At 56.6% G+C, this 12,941-nt stretch overlaps 1 protein-coding gene across 1 annotated transcript in view; it reads left to right on the top strand.

Annotated features, from left to right (window-relative positions):
* USP10 (ubiquitin specific peptidase 10) overlaps positions 1-4,208 on the top strand; it is a 41,909-nt gene extending 37,701 nt beyond the window's left edge. The window contains exons 13-14 of the mRNA XM_049622390.1: positions 28-93; positions 3,175-4,208. Of these exons, the coding sequence (XP_049478347.1) occupies positions 28-93; positions 3,175-3,362 (254 nt within the window). The 3' untranslated portion in view covers positions 3,363-4,208. The remainder of the gene's footprint in view (positions 1-27; positions 94-3,174) is intronic.
* Positions 4,209-12,941: the final 8,733 nt, after the last annotated feature.

The raw sequence follows: 12,941 nt of genomic DNA on the forward strand, positions 1-12,941 counted from the left end.
TGCAGCTGTTGATATTTTGTTTTTCAGAACTGCTTTCTCCAGGGGTTAAAAATAAGAATTTTAAATGCCACAGAACCTATAGGCTATTTGCAGGTAAGTAAATCTGTACGTTATTTACTTATTAAAGCACTGATAAAGAGGTTTAATACCCAGGCCCGATTTAGCCACAATACCACTTCGCATAGAGAAGAGTATCTCTGCTGGTAACCCCTGGAGTCTATAAGGGGACTCTGTTTTCTTTTGAAAATGTGCGTTTGACCTGACATTGGTGCTTGGATTTGACAGAATATCCTTTTGGCTCTAAGCTGAATCCATCTCGAGACCTTGTTTAACATCAGTTCTGTCCGTGAGTCAGAGGATCGGGTCGGAGGCCGCCTGCCGGGCTAGCGGTTTGCAGACGGGACCTTTCCTGCTGCGGTTGTGGCCCCTGCGCGGGGACGGTGGCGCCCGGGGGGCTGGGTCCCCGAGACCCCTGTTCTCTGGGCCCAGAGCTTCCTGCGGCACCAGTTTGTCTAATACTGTCTGTCCGTCCTTCCGCTCCTCCTTCCTCTTTTGTAGCCAGAGTCTTCTGGGCCTTTGAGGCTCTGTACTCCTGCTGGTTGCTGTTTGCAACAGCCGCGTGTGCTTTCTGGCCGTTTTTACCAGCATTTCCTAGCTTCTTCGTTACCCTTCCTTTGTGTTGGCCTTGCTCAGTCTGCCTGTAGTTTAAACTAAGTTCCCATTTACTGACACGTGTTTAGTGAACCTTTCTACTCGGTGCCTTTTTCGTGGTATCTCATTTATTCCTCACAGCTGTCCTGCGAGGCAGGTGGTAGTGTCCCCATTTTACAAGACAAGAAACCCAAATTCTTATTTGGGACACACGCCCCGCTCTGGCCCGCAGTGGCGTGGCCGGTCTTCACCCTCCTACCCTCCTCCGTCCGTCCGTCCTGCCTGTTTAGAAAGTTGGTTGGACCCCGATGAGCGGGTCAGGTCCCCGTGCGACACCAGGAGGGCTTGGGCCCGGTCACCTTGCTCTTCCTGCCAGGCTGTGCCTTTGACTTTCTCTTCTCCCCCACGTCAGCCGATCACAGCCCCTCCCCAGGCAGGGGGGCCCTGTGCTCCTGCGGTGTCCCCAGCCCTTTCCAGCCCTGCCTTGTCATGGAAACTGTGCCACCTGCCTCTGGGACCAGAGAGGCCCTAGGGGCCGGCCCGAGTCTGGAGCTGGGCCCCGAGGCCCCAGGGGGAGATGAAGGTCAGCCGTGCCGTCTCCCTGCTGCCCTCCCCGCCTGGGGCCGCTGCAGGGGGAGGCCGCCGACCTGGGACAAGGACAGGAATCCCTGTCTCTCCTGCTCGGGGAGCCCCGGTGTGGTCCCGCTCTGCCTGCCGGCTGTGGCCCAGCATCTGCCCGGGGCTCCCCTGCGTTCCCAAATCCTCTCACGGCTTCTCACTTCAGAAATAAGGGCACTAGATTGGATCAGTTGGACTTTCCCGGTCTGCCAGGAATGGAAGGAAGCACTTTGCACAAATGGTTCTGACTGCGGGACCCGGAGAGCACGTTCGAGAAGTGCTGGCCGGTCCCATTCAGTCAGGGGGACTCGCCTGGAGCCCTGACGTGCCGTGTCAGCCCCCGGGTGCTGCTGAGGGAACCACAACGCGTGTGGGGTGCTTTCTCTTGAAGTGTCAGAACGGGAGGGGCCTGCAGGAAACACAAACCCACAGCTCCTTAAATCCCACTGACTTGGTCACTCGATCAAAACTCTTGCCCAGGACGTGTCTTGGAGGTGAAAATCCAGGACGAACGCCCTAAAGTGGGTTTGGGGTCTGGGGGACGGGCCATGTCAAGCCTCTTCCACGTCCTCGGTGGCCTTTTGATGGGTGCGACCTGCCGTGTGTGCCGATCCCACCGTTGGTGTCCTTCTGGGGCCTCCTGCAGTCTTCTGTCCCCAGGGCACCAGTCGTGTTTTGTCACGTGGCTGGCAAGGGCGTCCCCTGCGCCTCCAGCACGGAGGCTCCTTTGCCGGGGGACTGTTCTCTCACCAGCCACGACCTCGGCCACAGGTCCGGACAGGGTCGTCCCTCCCCTGGAGTGACCGCTGCCGCCAGGGCCCAGCCACCTTGCCACCAGCCGAATCTTGTTCCTCTGCACCGGTGGTGGCACAAGCTCGCCCGGCCGCCTTGCCAGCCCCCTGTCCTCGGAGGCGTCTCCCTCCCCAGGGCTCCTGCCTGTGGCCGGGCCCTCCTCCCCCTCGTGGAGGGAAGATGGGTGGGGGGGGAGCGGGCGGGCCTTGGTGTCTTCAGGGGACTTCACTGCGTCTTCCAGTGGTTGGTTGTCTTTGTTTTAGGCCTTTGACCAAAGGCTTCTTGATTGGATTACAGAATTTTTTCAAGTGAAAAGCTTCGTTTAACCATAAAAGAAGAAAGCGTAAAGCCCTTTTGGTGGGGACGCCACCCGTTCCGCCCACATGACAGTCCTGCTTTCTGTCCCTCTTGGGGCCGGCGCGGTCACTCGTTGTGATGACAGTCACAGAAAACCTAGAACTGTCCGTTTTCCACCTAACACCGGCATATTCCTACATCGCCGTGCTGTCTCAGCCTGTTCCTCTTCCTGTGCACGGCTCTTGACGTTTCCTTGCTTTTTCCCTCTTACCAAGTCTTTGTCGGAGGTTCAGATGATGTCTTTAGAACCGTCTAGAAGGGGATGGGCTGGATCGAGAGCATGAGCGTTTGGGGGTCCGGGTGGCATTTCTGGAGGTCGGTCAGTGCTAGCGGTTCCGTGGGGGCTGGGAGGGGGCGGGGTCTTTGGCGCTACGTCCGCGTGCGCGTGCTCGCTTCAGCGGTGGGCCGTCCTCGCGCGGAGGGCTGGCGTGTGGGACAGCGACTCCTCCGCGAGGCCTTGAACGTCCCGAGTGTGTCGTTAAGGCGTCCGTGTGTGACTTACTTTCTCGCGGGTCGCTGAGGGTTTTGGATTACATGACGTTGCTTTGTGTGGTGGCATCTCTGCCCCACGCGTGCCTCGGAAAGGTGTGTCCCGCGAGGCGGCTCCGTGGGGCAGGGGGGAGAGGGCGGGGGTCAGGCGGGCGTGGGGGGCGTGGCGCGCGTGGGGGCGTGGCACGCATGGGGGCGTGGCGCCGTGGGGGGCGTGGCGGGCTGCCCCGCCCCGCCTGTCTCACGGGCGCCCGGCCTCTCTTGCAGTGGTCTACCATCACGGCAGCAGCGCGACGGGCGGCCACTACACCACGGACGTCTTCCAGATCGGTCTGAATGGCTGGCTGCGCATCGATGACCAGACGGTCAAGGTGGTGAACCAGTACCAGGTGGTGAAGCCCACTGCCGAACGCACAGCCTACCTCCTGTATTACCGCCGCGTGGACCTGCTGTAGCCGCCTGCGCGCCGTGTGCCCGCCGCCCGCTTGCAGACGCCGACTCCCTCTGACTTCCTTCCCGTCTTTAGTGGCTCTCTAGGGGGAGCCTCTTCGTCCCTGGCAGAACGGGCTAGAACGGAGAGCAGACGCCTCGGGGCTTGTGCGCAACAGTTCACGTTGACGCCTGCCTTCCAGATCCGAATCATTTGGTTGAAACGCACTGTCACTCGATTTGAGAAAATACACAGAACCCGTGTTTCTGAAATAATGCCGATTCCTGAGTGAGAAGGGGGAACTTGCATTCGATTCGCAGTCTAATTGCTTAGTAGAATAAATCCTGCACCAGCGACACTTGTAAATTTGTGAAAATGAATTTTATCTTTCCTTAAGGAGTAAATTTTTTAATCCGTCACACTTTCCTTCCCCACCCTCTAGTTTTTGATAAACGATAAAAACGAGCCAGTTATCAGAGGAGACATAGTTCTTACTTCTAAAAGAAACATAAATACGAAAAATAAGTTGCTGGTTCCTCACCGGAAAGATACGTGTTAGTAATCGTGCGATGAAAAGCTGCTTCCGTATGCATTGCAGATCAGATACCCGGAGTTAAGACGTTAGCCCACGTAGGTGGGTGGTTGTAAACTTTATTGCCATTAAAAGATTTCACGTTGCATTCATGCTTCTGTGTACACATAATGAAAAATGGGCAAAATCATGACGACGGATCTTTCCTTCAGTCGCTCTGTTTAATTCTGCCGTCTGCTCTTCTGTGATGCTGCGTCTCTAATTGTACACAGTTTAGTGATCTCTAGGACTACAGAAGTTGTCCCCCACCAATAAAAATCACAAAGTTGGTTTAAAGCTGTGCACGGTGTTTCTTTGACTGCTCTCGCCACTTCCGGTCGCCGGCGCTCCCGTGGGCCCGCGGGCTCCCCCAGAATCACGGCGGGCCCTCCAGCCAGCCGAACCAAGGCTCGGGTCGTGCCCGCTTAGTGTCGCCAACGCCACTAACTAGCGATTTGGGGGGATGGAGTTTTTGAATCTTCCGATAGCAGAAAAGGGAGGTGACTTTTCTCCGTTCCTCGTTCCTGTCCCCAGCGCAGTCAGCATCCCCAGAGCAGTGGGCTTACGTCACGCACGGCTGAACACCGTGCTGCTGGGGCATCTTAGCACTTCGGACACCGCCCTTGGGTTGGGGACAGGAAGCCCTTCCCGGGCAGAAGAGACGGAGGAGAGTTCACGTGGGGGTCAGGCCACCCGCAGTGGCTCTCGTGCCTCTGGTGTCCCGCTTCCAGCCCGTGCAGACCATTCATGGTAATGAACTGGGATCCCCGGACAAGCCAGCCAGCTTACGTGGTCACGGCCTCGCCCCCGAGCTCTTCCTTGTGGCAGCCGGTGGACCTGAGCCTAGCCGTGTGCCGCTCGGGCTCCGAGCTTAGTTTTCACGGAGCCCACTCACCTGTCGCCACCCTATCCTGATTTGCTTGGCCGACCTACAAGTTATGGTTCGGTTTTCATTGAAACAGACCCTTCTCAGGAGCATATGGTGTTTGGAGTCCACATTCCCTCTGGGGAGGCGACCCACCCCCCTCCCCCCCCCCAACACTGCCCCAGCCGGGGACCAACTGGAGCTGTGTCATAGAGCTTGTCATCGAGCTCTGTGCTGTGATACCGTGACCCGGGTCACGTCCTCGCTCGCAAATGGCTTCTCCGTCCTGACGCACACCAACTTCCGAGCACTGCTGCCCGTGCCCCCCAGCAGGGTGAGGGTCTCTGTCGCCGGACTGTCCCCGTCCCTTGTGAGCCAGACTGAGTGCCCTCTCAAGGACGAGGCCCTCTGGTCTGAGAATGCCTTTTCATAGGCCTCTGGAGGTGAAACAGTGCCTTGCTGGGACCTGTTTTCCTGTGTGTTTAGATGAGACCACGCCCCCCCAAATAGCGTTCGGGGGTTTCTGTATGATCTTTACGCTGCTAAGGTACGGATTTCGTCAAGCCCAACATCTTTGGGAGGTGACCGCGAGGTATCATGGAACTTCGGAAGGTCTCCAGTCTCTCTCTCAAGCGCGGTGGACGTGAGTTGGTCCCGCGGGGCCTTGGGTGTCTTAGTCAGTGTAGGATGGGTTCTTGACGTTTCTGTTCCCCGGGGGACACCGGACTTCCCGGTACAGCCATCCGACGGCCAGCGAAGGGCTCCTCCTGGCCTTTGGGTCCGTATGTCATTTGTTTGGAAGATGGACTCCAGCTCTGTAGGAAAGAGAGAACACCTGCCTTCCCTGATTGTGTGTGTGTGTGTGTGGGGGGGGGGGGGAGAGAGAGAGAGAGAGAGACACACAGATGGAGCTTCCCAGTTTCCTTCGCTTAAAAACGGACCCGCACACCCAGCGAAAGACAGAGGGGTAAACTCACCAAGGGAGAGGACGCAGAGTAAGAAGTCAGCCCGGAATCAAGAGTTCTCATGTTGCCCCTGGTTAGAGAACAAGGTCGTTCTAGCAAATCCAACGTTTTCCAGGGTCCCAAGTGGATCGTTAGCCGTGGGGTCTGTGTTCTTCAGATTTTGAACTCTGGGTTCAGTATTTAGTGCTGCCGCGTTAGTGTTTTCGTAAGTTTTGTAGACTGTTTCCCTGGTTTTAGGTCATTTACACTTCAAACTTGGCCCGTTAACCTTGGTGCGAGGGGCGTCGATTCTGTGATTTTCCTTTGTCAGCATGTGACACGTCTTTCTAGGGGGGCTCTTAAGCCTCTGTGCATACTGGGGGGGGGGGTCGTGGGAAGCGTATCACAGGGAGATGTGTCTTTGATGTGTGAATGGTCACTAACAAGATATGGACGTTCTCCTACAGGGAACGATGTCACGAAACTCACCTGCTTGGAATGTGTGCCCAGCAGCCAAGAAAGCGGGTTCCGTTCAGAACGGAAGGTGGTGGTCCTCTCGTTGTCCCGCGTGGTACACGGGCCAGCGGCCCGAGTGGCTCGTGGCAGCGTCCCGCTCTCATTTCTCAGCGTCACCAGTCGCATCCTCATGGTCTGACTTGTGGGCACCACGAGCAGAAACTTTGTGATCAACACACGCGCCCTCTTACGCCTTTCTCTGAGCGGAAATGCCTGTTTATCGCTCTCTCGGGCTGTTTGCACTTGGCCAGGATGCCTGGTTACGAGGCCGAGATTGCAGTGAAAGTCAGACGCTTTGGATGAACGCAGTCAGCCCGCGGGTTTCGCACCGCACAGCCTCCAGACCAGCTTGCACCGTTAGTAAGTTGTGCCGCTGAGGACACGTCCATCTAATGGTCTGTTTGGTCCATCAGGACAGATGGAAGAGATGGACCTTTTCTGTCACTGCGCCGGCTCGGTGACTGTCCCCAGGGAGACCATGCCCCTAAAACAGTGTCCAGGAGGACCACCTGTTCACAGCCAGCTGTACACGTGGGGTGATTTTCATTTATTACTTATTAATGTATTTTTTTAATTTTTTTTTTTTAATTTTTTTTTGACAGAGACAGAACGCGAGCGAGTGAGGGAGGGGCAGAGAGAGAGGGAGACACAGAATCCGAAGCAGGCTCCAGGCTCTGAGCCGTCAGCACAAAGCCCGACGCGGGGCTCGAACTCACGAACCGCGAGATCGTGACCTGAGCCGAAGTCGGACGCTCAACCGACTGAGCCCCCACCAGGCGCCCCGAGGTGATTTTCATTGAAAACCAGTCAAGTACATCGCCAAGCAGGCCTGCCTTTTCTTCAGCAGGCTTCCAAGGATTCGTTTATTGTTTGCGTAAGTGTTGGTATTCCTCTTCTGAACTAACCATTCCTGTCTTATTTATATCTTTTGGAGAAAAATGTATTTCCTTGGAAAAAGGACATTCGCTTCACAGCCCGTCACCCACAGGGTGACGTTTGTTCTTTTAAGGGGCAAACGATGAACCAGCCAACACGCATTGGGCCCCGTCAGGCAGTCGCTCGGTCTCTGGTCTGGCGCCCCCGCTCCCACGGGAAGGGCGCGTCGCTGTGGGTTGAGCAGGGGCTTCCCCCGGACGGCGCGTACTGCCCGTGCCTCCCCGTTACACACGTTTTGTTCCTCAGACCTGGTTGTGTCTCCTGCACCCTGATTGTGGCTGAGATCACTTGCTAACAGGCCCTGATTTGCTGAACACAAGAGGGTTTTATCAGGTGACCTTGCCTTGGAGACAACCAGCAAGTAATGAGCTTAAGCTTTTTATGTATTTTTTATTTTCTTTTTTGAGTTTATATCTTTATTTTGAGAGAGAGGGAGAGTGCACGGTCACCTGCACAAGCGGGCGGAGGGGCGGGGTGGGGGGAGAGAACCTCGTTCAAGGTCCTGACGCTTTTGACCTTAGGACTCCATGCCGAGTGATCGTGTTGATGTTCTGTTTACGAGCCCCACTTTCTCATGGTTGACTCTTGAAGAGCTTGCCGTTTATTTGTTGGCAAAGTTTCTTGTGTGTTTTCTAACAAGTAAAATATTAGGGTGGCTTTGTTTATTCTGCATGAAACCAACGAAACGCAAGCCTGTGTGTGTGCATTTGCAGAGTTCCCGGACGGACCTTGGGGAGCGTTCACGTCGTTCTCGGCACAACCGAGATATCCTTGGGAACCGGATAAACCTCAACGCTGTGTTTTTGTTTTGCCTTTTTGTTTTTTTTTAATGCAGGCTTTTTTTTTTTTTTTTCCCTCTTTACGTATTTCAGCGCCTCCAGAGTGAGTTTTGGTCTATGTTATGCAGCCGTCTGCGTGGTTTTCTGGGTTCGGCATCACCCAGGGATTCCGAGGTTGGGTCTGGTGAACTGCCCTTGGGTTTCCCGCCTGTCCTTCAAAGAAAGCAAACCTCTTCATGTAGTTTTAGAGAATTTGGGGATTCTTTATGTGACGTAAGAAAAAGTTAGTCTTCCGCTTTTAAAAAAAGATTGACGGGCGCCTGGGTGGCTCAGCTGGTTAAGCGTCCGACTCTCGATTTCAGCTCCGGGCGTGATCTCACAACCGTGAGATCGATCCCTGTGTCGGGTTCCATGCTTGGCATGGAGCCTGCTTGGGACTCTCTCCCTCTCCCTCTGCCCCTCCCCTGCTCACACTTGCACACGCACACTGCCTCAAAAAAAAAAAAAAAACAAACAAAAAGATTGAAAACCTCTTGTGTACGATGTGGATTTACTTGCTGATACGCGAACTGACCCTGTCCTCCTTCAGTGCCCGTTTGCGTACGTGGGGCCCCGCGCTGCGCCTCCGCACTGTCGATCTGCAGGTCATTCTTTGCCCGGGTGACCACGTACCCATGGCTTCTGACAGCCACAGGACTGGGTTTGCTGTGCTGCTTGTTCTTGTCACATGCAGCTTCAGGCCCGGGACTCCTCTGACTGCTGTGCTCTCTGCAGAGTAAGTTGGTGCCTCAGCTGGGAACAGCACACACCCGCCCTCACGTCCGAGGCCAGCGAGTGGGTCCCCCTGGCGGGTGACACAGTGACAGAGCATCTCTCGCGCTTTCAGGAAAGTGCGAATTAACTTGTCAGTGAGTGACACGTGCTTTCTAGGATGACACCCCATTTCCCGTGGCTTCAGACGCACGCCGCCACCTGGGGTCACGCCTCCCAGTGCGGGCAGCGGACTCAGAGCCGCCACCTGCACTGCTGACGGTGACCCCTGGGGGCCGGGACCAGCAGGGCACCGCGGCCTCCTTTGCGGTCACCCTTGGGTGCTCCCGCTTGCTGCCCCTAGGCTCCCTTCTCCAGCTGCCCTGCCTGCCTCTGCCCTCTTTGGGACATTGACTCTCCTTTGGCTTATGGCTTGGATCCTTTCCTTTTGAAGATGTTGCTGGTGGCTAAGACAGGGCTTCGTGGGGACCAGGCCTGCTTCTGTAAAGGCGTTTGGTCCTCTGGCGACCCCTTGAGTACTTTTTTTAAAAATATTTATTCATTTAAAAAAAAAAGTCTTTTTTTTTTTAACATTTATTTATTTTTGAGACAGAGAGAGACAGAGCATGAGCAGGGGAGGGTCAGAGAGAGAGGGAGACACAGAATCCAAAATAGGCTCCAGGCTGTCAGCCCAGAGCCCGACGCGGGGCTCGAACTCACGGACCGCGAGATCATGACCTGAGCCGAAATCGGACGCCCAACCGACTGAGCCACGCAGGCTCCCTGGTACTTTCGTATCTACACCAGCTGGGTCAGCTCAGGAGCCTGTGCTGTGTGCAGGTGTCCCCCCGCCAGCCTCGTCCCTGTCCTGCTGCACTGAGCTCAGCCCTTGGGAGTAAATTGGAATGGCAGAGGCCGGTAGGTGTTGCAGCCAAATGGAAGGGAACTTGCGCATGAGCTCCCGGATGCTTGTAGCAGTGAAATAAAAGCAACAAAGTAACAAAAGGATTTAAAAACGGGCTTATGGACGCGAGGCAGCCTGCGGTGCAAACTCGCCCCGTGTGACCTTGGGGAGGTGGCCCAGTGTCTGGTCCATCAAATGGCCGGGGTAGCTGCCACATCGCATCAGGGGCAGGACCAGGCAAGTTAATAGATGTGACCTCCCGGCACGGCCCTGGGGTCAGTGAGCCCTGGGCGCTCGTGGCCCTTCTGGTGTCGTCGCAGGGCTCGAGGCCAGGGCCTCGCTGCTCACGTCTCACCTTTGGACTCTTCCGTCTTTGGCCCGCCTCTCGCTTTGACTCTGCTTCTGGTTCCCTCATTCGAATTCTGCCGTCCCGTCAGTTCCGGACGCGTCTGTTCTACCCTGACAGCTGGGTGGGGTCTCCTGCCTGGTCAGGGCCCACCGCGGCAGAGACGCAGCTGCTGCAGCCACATTTCCACTAAAGCATAGCGAGAGTGGGGAGTGGGCAACCCCACACAGACTGCCCCAGGGGAGTCCTCCTGAACAGCTCAGTGGAAAGTTTACTGCACCCTGCCTCCCTTTGGTTCAGATGCATAGTCGGGGCCTGGCTGCACACGCCCTGTGTTGTTGTTTTGTGTTGTTTTTTTTTTTAATGTTCATTTACTTTTGAGAGGGAGACAGGGCACAAGTGGGGGAGGGGCAGAGAGAGCGAGGGAGACACAGGATCGGAAGCAGGCTCCAGGCTCCGAGCCGTCGGCACGGAGCCCGACGCGGGGCTCGAACCCACGGACCGCGCGATCGTGACCTGAGCCGAAGTCGGCCGCTCAACCGACTGAGCCCCCCAGGCGCCCCTCGCCTTGTGTTTTTTTAATGTCTACTCTAATGGGGCTTAAAAAAAAAGAAAAAAAAAATCAAAGTCACCAGAACACAGGAAAAATAAACCAAAGATGAGTCCGACCTAAGATTGGGAACAACCGAAGATTTGTTTTCAGATAAATAAAGATCTTCAACTCAACGCTCACAACAAGAAGGCACACATCTCATTCAGTAACCACAGCACACACCTTAAAATGTGCTTTAATTCTGTCCTGGGACCAGTTAAGGGCACAGAAGGGGTGAGGCTGCGGGAGGGGAGTGGAGGCGCAGGGGGAGGGGAGAGGGGTGCGAGTGAGGAGGCTGGGAGGGGCGTGGGCCCGGGGGCGCCTTGGGGTGCTGACGAGTCCGCGTGTCTCCGTGCCAGGCTGCCCTGTTCGCCACCAGCCGCCGAATCAGCCTCGTTAACGCTAACCCCCTCATCTCTGCAGGAAGGAGCCTCATTTCTCCTGGAGACGGAGCTCGCTCGAATTCTGCAGGTCTCAGTACCCGAGAATGGTTTGCATCTTAGAAACTCATTTTAGAGACTGGAGGTGTCCGTCCAGTTGGCCCCAGAGCCCATCCGTTGTTTACAAGCACGCGGTGGCCTCCTTTCTCTTGGGACATTGGGCTGTTTATGTCGCCAGCGCCCGAAGAACCCACGTTTTTTACTGTGACTTCGGAGCGTTTTTCTCTCCGAACCGAATCTCTGTCAGTGTGTTGGGGTCGGTCCTGGTGTCGGGGGGTAATAATGCATCACAGGGAAAATAAAATCCCCCGAAGAAAACGAGAGTAAGCAGGGCCGATGGCTTCTCTGCGTCCTGGGTCTGGGTCTCGGTGCGCTCTTCCCGGAGCCGTGGCCGCAGCGGGACCTCCTCGTGGGGTCACCGGCCCGCTCTTGCCCCGGACGGGACGGGAGTAAGTCATGGCTCAGAACTTGAGCTGCAAGCCAGCTCTTCTGACGTGACACCCCCCCACCCCCCACCCCGGGGGCCACCGGGCAGATGACCCACACTGCGTCTTTGCACAGCCACCAGCGCTGACGGCTCCGTGTAGGTTTGTGGCTGGTGTGGAGCAGGAAGGGGTGGGCCCGGCCCTGCCCCCCTTTCACGGAAATGATGAGCTCTCCGAAGTGATGGTGCCAAAGCAATAAAACCTTGGGGCGGGGCTGGGCGCGGAGTGGGGGGGGGGGAGGCGGAGCGTAAACTCTAGAGGCTTCTGTGCTTTTACATGTTGCGACGGTGGTGGTTTGGAAAATATTGAGAAAGAGCACGGAGCGGCTGCCGCGAGTCTGCGTGTTCATATGGTTTGTGTTTGACTTGGGAGACCCGGCAACCCAACCCTTTAATTTCACTTGAGTAAAAGTAATTCATCGACCGAGACGCCCTGTCCTACTTAAGTGGGGGCGATGGCCAGGCTGTGCCGTGCTGGGCTGGCGGGGGGGGGGGGGGGGCTTGCACCCAGCGGACAGAGCGCGGGGATGGGGGGTGTGCCGCTCCACGGGTGGCTGGGTACCGACACACCCACGGACACGTAGGGAGCCCTCGCAGCTCCCCAGGGTCCCCGCGTTACTCCGCTCGGCGCCGTGGGCATCTGGGGCCGGTCATTCTCTGTGTGTGCCGAGGGGTGGCCTCCCTTGCGTCCTAGGGGGCTTAGCATTCTGGCTTCCAGCCCTTCGGGTCGTGACAGCCCAGCATACCTCCCTGCATATGGCCCAAGTCACCCCCGGTTGGGGACTGCCGCGGTGGACAGCTTTGACCGTTTGGGCCTTCACGTAAATGCTATCCTATACCACGCACTCCGAACGTTTTCTTTTACTCGGGGTTAGTTCTCTGAAATGAGCCACGTGGGAGGACCACAGTGTCTTGGTGACTCTGTTGCTGATGGAGGGGCCGCATGAAGCTAAGACAGTTCTCCTCTTCTGGTGCACGCGCGTGTCTGCTTCTCTGGGGCGGGGGGGTGGGGGGCTCAGGAGGGCAAGTGCAAGGTTCTGGGGTGACCCTACAGTGCACGTCAGCAGACACTGTCACCCAGTCTCCCGAGACTACCAGCCGGGAGAGAGGATGCCGGTCGAGGTGCTCCCGTCACGATCGTCAACGCACTGCGGGCTCCGCGCAGTCCTTTCGGCGGGCTCAGAGTCACCTCGTGTTAGAATTCACAGTAGGGAGGTTTAAGGTCACGGAAATAGGGCCGGAGCCTGCCAGTATTTTAATAATGCCGCATCGACTCCCACGTTACCCTCGAAGCGATCAACTCTCATGGTTGAAAATGCCCTGAAAGCGTCGATCGAAGGCGCACCATGTAGTCAAACGCCAGGCGAAACACGTCCCGTTGAGTCCTCCCCCGGGGTCGTCCTGATGCTCCCAGACTCTTGGAGCAGAGGGGGAGCGCGTGAGTCCCAGGCGAACACAAGGAAAATGAAGGTGAGCT

The sequence above is a fragment of the Panthera uncia genome (genome assembly GCF_023721935.1).
Source record: "Panthera uncia isolate 11264 chromosome E2 unlocalized genomic scaffold, Puncia_PCG_1.0 HiC_scaffold_20, whole genome shotgun sequence".
In the NCBI taxonomy this organism is placed as follows: Eukaryota; Metazoa; Chordata; class Mammalia; order Carnivora; family Felidae; genus Panthera; species Panthera uncia.